This window comes from Zosterops lateralis (assembly GCF_965231275.1).
Source record: "Zosterops lateralis genome assembly, chromosome: 7".
In the NCBI taxonomy this organism is placed as follows: Eukaryota; Metazoa; Chordata; class Aves; order Passeriformes; family Zosteropidae; genus Zosterops; species Zosterops lateralis.
Window position 1 is genome coordinate 28493077 of NC_139767.1, and position 11869 is coordinate 28504945.

Below are 11869 nucleotides of genomic sequence, written 5' to 3' on the forward strand. Positions count from 1 at the left end.
ACCATCAACCTTATTTTGAATCTGAGCACAATAAGCATGGAGAATACTGATAAATCCAGGCCAAGCCTTAAAAGCATTCTAAATGACTGAAGTCACTATTTAGTCTAACTTTCCTTTTTCAAAGCAGGAGTGCCAGTTGGCATCTTCTGCAGTGTGTGTTCTCTTCATACCTTTGTATGACTCAGTCACAAGTAACTAAAATAATCACAGAGCTGCTCCCCAGCACAATGCATGGACAGTGCCCTAACTTTAAAATGTATCCACACAAGTAGATAACCATGAGGGACTTTTCTCTTACATGGAAACATACAAGAAAAGAGTGCCAGGAAGGACAACAATGTTTTCTAGGAAAAAAAAAATAATAGGCAATTCTGTAGAAAAAGCAGCCTTAAATTCAGGTATTTATACTGCTGTTCCTTTTCCAAAAGTATTTTCCCTGAAAAACAGCTCTGAAGCATTGCTGAGGGTGTAAGAGGCATGGAATGGTGGCAGTGGTACCTTCCTCTACCTGTAACCTAAATGCATTATGCATATTCAGGAGACTGAGATATGGAAAAGCAGGGAGAACAACAGACTGGAATCATTCCCTGCTCCACTCCCAATCCTGTGAGAGCCAATTCGGGTGATTCAGTCCAGACTCTCTGTATTAATGTCCAAGAGATGCTTGACACCTCAGCAACTGTAGAATTTCCATGCCTTCCTCAGGCTCTATATTCTGTACTGGTTTGCCAGCTTTCAGCTGAAGCCTCATTCGTCTCTTTTGTGTCAGCTCTGCTGCTTCTGTTCCTCAGCATCTTTCGTTCTGTGTTTATCCACTGGTAGTACATTCCCTTTTACTTTAGATAAAAAGCAAACATTTGTAAAAAGCATGCCCTATAACAGAACTGTAGAAAGCAATGGAACTTGGCTGATCTTTTTCTTGCCCTTGTCTGGACTCTCCACTTCATCAACTCCTTTCTTCAAGTACAACACTCCAAAGGGAAAATAGTTTTATCAGTGGTGAGTGAAAAAGGATAGCTTCATATATTTCATAGGATATATCATACACTAAAAATGCCATATTGATGACTGCCTTTAATTTAGGAATAGTTTGATCCTGACTTAGCAACTGTAACTCTCAGCATTCCTGCAGAATTGCTTTATAACTAGGTCCTCCCTGGCCTCTGCCTGTGGAACTTCTTGCTCATGTACAGCACCTTACAATATTCTTTGGGGAAGGAAAAAACCCACAAGTAAACAAGTACATTTAATTTTGCAAGTAAAGAGTATAAAACCAAGTCATAATTAAAAAAGCCATTTCTATTTTATATAAAAAGCCAGTTATTTCAAGTTGTACACATGAAGGGGAACAGCACCACAGCCTGAGGAGGAACAAATTCTATCCATAATTGAGACAGCTAGGAACAAGCTGTTACATACAAATAAACTTATCAGTACCATACTCAATATACTTCAGAAAAACTTAATTTATCCAAATAGCTGCAGACCATTTTGCTTTCTCACACTCATTGTTTCCTAATGTTACTTTGCAGAGTCCTTTGTAACCTGGCTATGTTGGCATCCAAGGCTGCTAAGCTATTTTTAAAGTCCTCTTCATCTCGAGAAGTAAATGTTGAGAAAGAAGATATGCTCCAGTCAGACCTCCCTGAGAAATCATCCAACGAAATGCAACTAAAATCAGGTGCTTTACTCTCTGTTTTCTGAGAAATCCCTGTTGGAAATGGCATTGATGCACGAGGGTATGGACCAGGCTGAGGCTGGTCTGGTTGATCCATGAAATCTTTTGCAGTCCCACTTGCAATTCCTCTGGGTCCCATTTGGCCTTTGTCTCCTTCTGGCTTTGCTTTATCCCCTGTAACTTCAAGCGTGTTTTCCACAGTCTTTTTCACACTGTACCCAGCATTTAATTTATCCAGTAGAGTTGGATCCTCACATCCACACTGCTGCACAGAGCTTGGGAGCTCACAGTGGTAATCCAGCCTCTGACAAGCCCCTCTGCTCTGAGGTAGCACACCACTTCTTCCAGAGCCTGGCTGCTGTTTTTTAGAGGCACTGCTAGTCAGTGGAATATAAATTGTTTCATCCAATTTGCTTTGGTCATCTAGTAAAGTTCCAGAATCACTCCCTGCTTCTGCATCTTGCTTCAATGGAGCTGGTGGTCCTCTGAGAGCTGATACTCGTTCTTCTGTGACTGTACTGTTAATTTTACTTCCTTCAGCAGCAAACTTTTCATAGGACAGATTTTGCATTTCTACTTCTCCAATTTTATTTGAGAATTGAAGATCCGTATCTACCAAAATATGATCCATTTCTAGTGTTTTAAGGTAAGTCATTACTGAAGTACTCCCAGGAAACAGCTCAGGTTGCATCTGCTTTTCATGGTCTTCCAAAAGAGACTTTGAGAGAGCTTTTTCAGGTTTGGGTCTAACATTGTCTCTTGTGAGGTCAGACAGAAGCTTGGCCATGCTGCCCTGCAGGGTTCTGTTAGAGTAAAATCAACCAGACAGATTCAAAGTCAGTCACTAAAAAAAATTAGTTAAAAACTTTTCTAAAGAAACAAAACATTAGATTTATCAGGCTGTGGCAAAGTTGCAATGAACTTTACAGATAGTGTTATAAAATGCAGTACAAATGTGAACCAATTCCAAATTTTTTGAATTCTTCAGCTCACTGTGGCTAAAAAGTAACAAAAAAAGCACAACCCAATGAAGTTCTCCAGATTATTCCTGGTGTACCTACTTTAAGCAGCACAAGATGAAATAAATTGATGCCAAGAAACTGTTACAAAGCAGACAGAAGCAGTCACCAAAATCACTAAGACAATAAGAAAGGTTTTCTGAATTATTCTTCCCATTGCATCTAAATAAACAAAAACATAATAAAAAAGTAATTCTTCTAACTTACTGCTCCATCCATCAAAGAGATGAATGTTTAGATGTTTATGTCTCTAGCATATACACACATGTGTGGGATATGACATCATTCTACCACCACCTGGTGGTCAGCACAGCAGTCATAGAAGTGTCTAAACTTCTACTGAAGAGTTTGAAATGTCTATTCAAAATATTCTGTTGTTCCGATCAGTCCCAATTATAAACATGACAGACAACAGTTTTGCTTCCTCTGCACAACATATCCAAAGCAATTGTATATACACACCACTATGCATTTGCAAAAAGCTATTTATCTCCCAGCCTGCCACTGTTTTCATAATAGAGCAAGATAAAATAAATTCACAGCAATAGTTCTTACTGACAGATCTGCTATTAGGAGTTAAGACTTCACAAAAGTTATGGCAGATTATATTTTACTTTACCACAGAACTCAAGGAATATGACAACTCTGTTTTAAAACAAAATCATAACAGCATTGTAACAAAACAAACTGCAAAAAGAATTTTTAGCTTATGTGACTCAACAATAATCCACAGGATGAAAAAAAACCCCAAAACCCCCATGGAATAAGAAAGAGGAAAGATTTTAAAAAAGAAAAATAACATCAGGAGGCTAAAACAAAGCTTGGCCAATAGTACCTGGTTAATTCCCTCAGTCTCTTAACTTCTGCATCACGCTGACGTAACGTTATGCCCAAAATCTTATTTTCTTTCTCTGAAGCTTCCAGCTTAAACTGAAGGCTCTTCACAGTTCCTAATGCCTCCTCCACTTCTGAAATGCCAACAAGAACTTACATAATTATTTCTTTTAACTTTCAAAACGGTAAACAAAGAATAACCAAATTGAAAACACTCACCGATCTTGAGCTTGGTGGAATGAATGTCATAATGCTGCTTGTTTTCTAGCAATTCTTCTTCCTTATCTTGAATACTTTTTGCAAGATGTTTATTTTCTTCTTTCTGACTTTCTATTATTTTCAGTAGTTCCTCATTTTTAGCCTGTAGTGAATCAAGGCCTTTCTGCGATTCCTTCAATTGACTCTGGAGCATCATATTCAAGGACTGCAAAGAAACCACTACCAAAAGTAAAACATAAAATGTTCAAGTGTTTTGTGTGGTAGTTTGAATTTCTAAACCAAACTAAGTTTTCAAATAATCTTGGTAATATGAATTTTGGTTGCAGATAGAAGTTTGTTGGTTTTTTTTTTTTTAGCAAGATAAAGCTCAAGCTTTTTTCTTAATTGTTTAATCAGTCATCTTCATTTTAAGAGGCACATAAGGAAAAATAGCCTGCTTGGCAGCTGAAGAGCCAAATCCTACTATGTGGAGTCTAAAAAGGCCCAACTGTACATGCAAATGCAGTTGCAGCATTACACCCACTTAGTTCAGCTATTACTAAAGGCTACAATACATATAGATACATGAAATTACAGATATATAAATAAAAAATTATATCTGTTGTAATAAAGCTTTAACAAATATGCTGCTATCAAGCAACATTATTGGTACTTTACATTCATAGTTGCAGCTCTGTCCAGATGTCTTCTCATTGCTTTCTTGTTCCCTAAGATGCTGGTTTAATATTCTTAGTCTCCTAAACATGAATTGTGAAAAAGCACAAATTCAGAAATAGTAGAATACACTCAAAAGGGCTGCACTTTAAATTAGTTTGGTGAGAAGTTGCTTTTGAGAATTAAATGTCAGGAAATACTTCAGAAATATAAAGTCTTAATAACACATTTTTCTTACATTCTGATACTTATTCAACACAAAAGTATCTGGTAAATTCCAAGTATCTGGTAAATGTCTGGTAAATGTCTGGTATATAACCCTCTTCTGAAGTAAATGCTACCCAGTTAAGTGAGAACCCCCTGAAATGAGAGACACTTTTACATTTGAGAATAAACTACAAAAAGAATATGAGGAGGCTAACTATCTTGGTAATGCAGTCTTCAGAGTGATGCATTGACCCCACCCAAAGGCACGATCATGAGATAACTGATACTACTAAAATACCAAAGTGTTAATTACTGCTTTTTAAAATGTGTGGCCTTACCCCAGCACACTTTTTAATTCATAAATATTGCACAGACAAGAGCCTTAACAAAGGCAATTTAAAGCAGACCAGTAAAGATGCTCTAGGTGCACCTGCAGGAAGCAGAGGGTCACTGAGGAGCTCCCCACCTGCGCAGCTGGGCGTTCTCACTCCGCAGAGGCTGCAGGGCCAGGGCTATTTCAGCCTGGATATTTGTACTGCCCACCACAGCTGGGAGCAGTGACACAGAGCCTTCTATCTCACTCATCAGCCTCAGCATTTCTGAGTCGCCTGCAAGAAGTGAGGGGAAAAAGAGACTCCATGAACCTATAAATCTGTAATATAACTAATGTTTTACGTATGATTAAGCAATCTGCAAAGTAATTTAATAGTGCTTTAATAGTATTGGGGAGTTTTCCCCCCCAAGAAAATTTTATCTTTAACTGTATTTATTTAAAATTGTTAAGCTTAAGTATGAAAACTATGCTTTACATCCTCAATAAAACACAACCCACTATCTTTCCAACCAACCTTAGTGGGACTGCTATTTCAATCTGTCCACACCAGAACCCTTCTCAGGGGAAAGCGCTGTGTATGGAATAAAACCCACCTTTATCTTGCTGTCATGATAAAATTAAAATATTACAAAAATAATTTAATACTTATCCAGAGTGAATCCCAAAGGTTTTACAGTTGTGAAAAACCACAGTAAGATGTCACACATCACCTGACACATACAACTTCCAGAAACTCAAATGCTCACTTAATTGAGCTCTTGTGTTAGTTGTATGTAATAACTCTACTGCACAATGAAAATGTCCTCACCTTGATCTGTTACCAGTGCTCTGAGCTCACCCATAAGATACTTTACAGCCCTAACTTTTTGGGCTGTTTCTTCTGGAGTTTCTTTTCTGGATTTTAGAACTTTCTTCACATAACTTGTCTTACAGCTTGTATCTTTCACGGGAGACACGTCAAGTATATTCAACTCATCATCTTCACTGCCTGTGTCCTCACTGTGCTCTTCAGGAGAGTCCTCCTCTGTGTCACATGAGCCATCACATTTTGCTGGACACTGATGATGGTCCCTGTGTTCAGTCCTGCTGCCATTCAGCATTTCATGGGACTGTAACAGGGCTTGTATGCACCACATCAGATCTGCTTCTTTTATCTGCTGCTCTTGGCTGGGGGCCATCTCTCTGGAAGGAGATGTTGGGATCAATGCAGGCACTGAAGGGGTTGATGCTCCTGGTGCTGTATGAGGGATCACACCAGGAAGAGCAGCTCCAGACTGTGTTTGTGCAGCAGCAGCAGAAACCACTGGGCAAACCACAGGTCCTCCCATCTCTGGCGCACATGCATTGGCACTGTCTACAGGAACACCCTGCATAAAACATATTCTAATTAAACAAAAAATTAACACGATTTTTAAATCTTTAGGAGAAAAACCCCAAACAGCACCACCCTTATCTGACTCAATGCAGACTTGTCCATTCTTTGCTAATTATAACAACAACTACAAATTAATAATGGAATAATTTTCCTGAATAATAAGGAACACTTAAAATGTAAATCTTATTTATATTGCCTTTATCTTAAACGTTATTGACAACATTAAAGCACAGTAATTTACATTGCTCTGTAATGAAAAAACCTCAGCAGTCTCTTGAATCCAAGCAGAACAGGGAAGAAAAGAAATATAAAGGACAATACTGTTACCTTTTAGTATTTTAAGTAGATGAAATTTTAAAAGTCAAGATTATCACTAAGCTACACATGGAGTGCCTGCAGATGGAAGGCAAGTCTACAGGTTTACAGATTCAAGCCCTTTGCCACATTTCCTGAGGTGGCAGCTGGTGTTCTCCATCACCTCTATTCTATACCCTGAAATACACAGGCATTTTAACATGTGCCTCTAAGATGATACAGCATGTCTGAAGAAATAACTGCCCTGATCATTGGCAGGGAAAGCTCCATATGATATATGAGTTCTTCTATCAGAAGTTGCTTAATGATCCTAGTGTGCATTACTGAGAATGCAATTAACAGTAATCAATCATTTCCTGCACTTTCCATGTTTGCTGTTCATTACAGAATTCCCCAGGCAGAAGAAAGCAGCCAGTTGAAATGCCTCTAATTTCATTTTTTGGTGTCTACATAAAATGTGTTTTGAATAGCAGTGTTTCCTCCGTGCATCACTGCAGTTTGAAATACACAATTTTTTTAAAGGAAGATTATTACGAAAACTGACACAAGGAAATGTATAAATAAATCAGCAGTGCTAATTCAATGTTTATTGATAGTGAGAATCAAACTTTTACTTACTGAGTGAGTGGATGAGGGATTAGCAGAATGCTGCAGGGACAGTGTTGATGTGGAGGTAGGTAACTGACAATTCAAAGCTGTAACATTTTGACATCCTAAAAGAAAACAATACTCACATCAGGGCAATGTGGGCAAAATTCATGCAGTTAAATAGTCAACTCCACATTAACAGGTCGACTAACCCTGGTTTGAGGTAGGACAAGGAGTTACAGCAGGAATTTCATTATTCTTCTGTGGGGGTTGGCCAGTTATCAGAGATATCTGAGTTTGCATCTGCTGATAAAATTTCTGATATGGCCCAGGAGAGCGTTCACTGCAAGGCACATGAATTGACTGAACCCTCTGATTCTCTGCTGCACTGCAAAGTTCCTTCTCAGTAGAAGGTGTGGTAGATGAGGCAACTTTTCTATTTGATATTGGCACTGTAGAAAAATAACAAAAAACTCCAGCTGAAGTTGCCTGTTTTCTTGATCTACACAAACCCACTGTATCATCTGGCAGATTCTGTAAGGCTCTCTTGAAAACAGAAAAAAAAGATCCTATGGCCCACGATTCCTGTCAGATTTTGATTCACCAGCAAATGAATCCATCAATTTTTTTCTTCCAGATAGAGCAACCTAAACCAGCTGGACAGACAGCTGTCCTTGAAGGAAGCACAGAGACTTAATCCTACAAAAGGCCGGTTCTAAAAGCAATTCCTAAAACCTCTGCTTAAGCATAATCAAAAGTCTGTAATTGTACAGCACTGGGAAGATTATCAGCTCCATGCTCACTTCCTACAATTCATAGTGGGCATTCACCTACACACCTGTCTACAGGCCCCACTCACCTACTGGATTCGAAATTGCACAGAAGAGACAAGGGGCAGAGAGGCAGAAATAAAAATAAACAAAATATCTCCCCGGGGAGCAACTCAGCTGACAGCACTCCATCTACCTTTCTTTTCAGTGCTTTGGCCACTAAACCATTTGAGGTCCTGTCATTTCTAGCCACACTTCCCAGTTTCCACAAATCCTTCTTTGAGAAAAGCCTGACTGGGCACTGAACTTCAGACCAGTTTCCAGCTGTGGATCCTGAACTGAGACCAAGCACTGCAATGCCTCCCTGCTCAAAAGAAACAGGGAAAAGGTATCATCATTCCCCTCTACACTTCCTACCAGATAAACCTGATGATGTTGATACTTGTAAACACACTCAACTTTCTTCCTTATACCTGAAATTCAAACACTTATAAATTTCAGTAATTGTTTAGTAAACATTTAAGGTTTCTAAAAGGAAATAATACATCCTTTCGTGGATCCAACCCAGGATCAACCTGTAATAAACAGCAGCAGTTATTTGAAACCTTGCTAAATCTCACTAAGTTGAGGAGTCTTTCAAGGTTGCTTGAACAAAAACTAAATCAAGCCTAAGAAAGCCCACTTACCAATTTCTTTTTGGACAGGGGCAGGAGAAACGATTCTTTTCAACTCTTTCTTCTTGGAAGTATTTCCTTTGGTTAGCAAAGGCTTGGAAGCAAATTTAAAGGCAGCTGTTTTCCCAGGTTGTTTATGGACAGTCTCCTTTCCTAGTATTAGTTGAAAGGAAAAGCAGTCAACAAAACCAAGACAGTATTACAAAACCTAAAAATGTAACTGTGTTTTCAATAGGTACAACCTGTAGCTTCCTTTTGTAAGATATTCTTCAGTAAAGCTGCACAGTGGTCAAGTCCATTATGAATAGTATTGGCCTGCACAAAGAGCACTGCAGTCAGTAAATGAGCAACACTTTTCTTTCAGTAAACCAAGATGCTGTTTTAGAGGTGAGTGTACCCCAATCTGCCACCTGACAAAGAACAACTCATAACCAAAAAAATGTATCCTTTCCCATGAACTATTTTGCAATTACATGAAAGTTTGCAAACACACAGATTGTGCAAAATATGTAAATTGTGCTGTTGCATGCACTAAATTTGCTGGATTTTATGTTAATTACATGCATGTTTTTTATTCTTATCTCCATGTACATTTAAACAATACAGCCTACTTTATCTTGGAGACAACTGGCTCAGAACCAGTAAAACCAGTATTGCATCACTGACTCTGCCACCCTTTTTTTCCAGCACAAACACCTAACAAGAGCAGCTGCTCTTCTGTGAGGGCCAGTCCTTGTCCATAAGCAGCTTATTTGTGCTTGCACAATGTATCCTGTGCCCTGAGGAGATATGTCAGAGCCAAACTCACTGCACACAAAGCCCATTTGCTCCTATCTGCAAGATGCAGCACAGACACTCCCTTGCTTGACTTGCAGGAGCAATTCAGGTTCAGATGAAAATTAATTAGGATCTAAAATAATCTGGCTTTCTTCTGTTACTCAAGGTATTCTAATTTCCCTTCTCTTTAGATAACAGGGATGACTGTGTTAAAGAGCCATTTAATTACCTGATTGTCAGGTAATCTGACAATTAAAGAGCCATTTAATTACCTGATTGTCAGATTCAGTGGAATGGAATTCTACATTAGAATGACATCCTTTCCTTAAGCCACACCTGAAAAAATGAAATTCACTGTTTATACCACCTCCTTAATAAGAAACAAAGTAAAAAAGGACAAACTTACTTTCATTAAATAATAGCAAGCAAAAGAAAATTAATTTCATCACAAAACAAAATAGCTCTCTTTCCAAAAACTTTGCAAGGCTGCAACAAACATGTTAAGCAGATAATAACAATAAATGTCAAAGAAGAATTCAGTCTCCGCTCAACAGTCTTACATACAGGTAGTAATTATATAAATTCAGTCTTTTATAGATAAAACTTTAGATATGAAAACTGTATTTTTATTTGCCAGATTTCTATTGTTTGTGCCTGTCTGTTCATGGGATGCTTAAAACCTTTCAGTTCAAAATGTTTTATAGATACACACAAGGATTTTTTCTTCAGTTTTGAGGTGTGACAAGTGTAAGACTCCCAAATGCTCACACATACACTTACAACAGTATCCTCACACATACTTAAAACAGTATTAGTGAATAAGGTCTTACTGATTTCTTCCATTTGTTAGTTTAACTGCTCCTGACAGCCTTCCAGAAGACAGAGCCTGTTGATTACAGAAATACAATTTGATTTTCACAAAGTATTTTCAGAACACTTGAAGACTACTATTGCCCACCAATTCCAAGAACTTTTGCAAAGGTGGATCAGTTCAAGGGAAGTAAAAACTCTCAAGCCAAGGGGGCAACTGCTGCCAGTAGGGCTTGAGACTTGTGGGTTTCATTTCACAAAATACGCCTGGACAGCTGGATGCTTTGGTAATTTCCACAGCATTCTACAGGCACAGCCACTCACTTAAGGACTGTCCAAGAGCTGTAGTACAAATGTTTTTCAAATGGAAACCACGGTTGACAAATGCAGACTTGAACTGTGGAACCTTAATAATCATCTATGCTCAGAGCACACAGCAAAGAAACACAATCACAGAATCACAGCACGGGTGGGGCTGGAAGGGACCACAGTGGCTGAAGCAGGGCCATCCCAGAGCACACGGCACAGGCTGCATCCTGACCTCTTCCTGGATATCTCCACTGAGGGAGACTCCACACCCTCTGGACAATCTGTTCTTCCTCATGTTCCGGTGGAACTCCCTGTGCATCGGTTTGTGCCCATTGCCTCGTGTCCGAGCAGCGCCCGGCTCCATCCCCCGACACCCCTTCAGCTGTTCACACACACTGGTCAGGTCCGCTCTCAGCCATGTCCTCTGGAGGCTGAGCACCCACAGCCCCTCCAGCCTTTCCTCGTAAGGGAAGATGCTCCAGACCCCACTGATCCTCCTGCCTTCCGCTGGGGCCGCTCTAGGAGCTCCACGTCTCCCGGGCAGAGAGGCAGGCCCAGAACCGCGCACAGCGCCTCAGGACCACCGGCAGGTGGCCGCGGTACGAGCCGGGCTCGGCCTCGGAAGGCCCGACCGCGCGGAGGAGGCGTTACGCGGACGGCGAGAGGGGATCCCTGGACGGTCCCTCACCCCCACCGAGCACACCCGGGCTCCGGCGAGGAGCCCCGAACGAGGACCGAGCCCCCCCGTTCCCCCCGGCCCTCACGCACCTTGCGGGGCCGAGCAGCCCTCGGCGCGGCCATGGCCCCGGCGCAGCCCCGCCCACGGCAGCACTGCCCCCGCCCCGCCGGCCAATCACCACCCGGTCCGTCCGCGAGGAGGCGGAGCTAATCCAAGGGGCGGAGCTAATGGCCCCGCCTCGCGGCGCGCCGGCGGGCGCGGGCGCGGGAAGGGGAAGCAGATGAGGGGGGCAGCGCGGCCGGGGATTGGTGGAGAGTGGGAGCGGAGGAGTCAATGGGAGGCGAGAGGGGTAGAGGGCGGGGCTGAGGCCGGCCGTGAGGGGGCGGTGCGTGCCCCGCCCCGCCCTGAGGGAACGCCCCTCCGGAGACGGGAATTCTCCTCCGGCCGCTGTTCAGCTGGGAGGGGGGCTCCGTACACTCATAAAATTAGTGGAAAACCGAGCCCTGTAGGTCAGTGGTCACAGACTCTCCCTGCTCGTCGAGTGCAGCTTGAACACCACTCACGTCAGCCAGACCGTGGCACTCAGTGCCACCTCCAGTCTTTGTTAAACACTGCCAGGGTCCGCTA

The 11869-nt window shown here is 41.3% G+C and overlaps 1 protein-coding gene across 1 annotated transcript; it reads right to left on the bottom strand.

Moving 5' to 3' along the window:
• Window positions 1-496: 496 nt before the first annotated feature.
• On the bottom strand, window positions 497-11378 carry CCDC14 (coiled-coil domain containing 14). The gene is made up of 12 exons (XM_083864853.1): window positions 11332-11378; window positions 10275-10330; window positions 9717-9780; window positions 8910-8982; window positions 8680-8820; window positions 7254-7348; window positions 5754-6312; window positions 5078-5219; window positions 4408-4487; window positions 3751-3969; window positions 3533-3665; window positions 497-2481 (listed from the first exon to the last, which is right to left on the bottom strand). The coding sequence occupies exons 1-12, from the start codon at window positions 11362-11364 to the stop codon at window positions 1506-1508; spliced, it is 2571 nt and encodes an 856-aa protein (XP_083720979.1). The 5' UTR covers window positions 11365-11378; the 3' UTR covers window positions 497-1505.
• Between the last annotated feature and the right edge of the window lie 491 nt (window positions 11379-11869).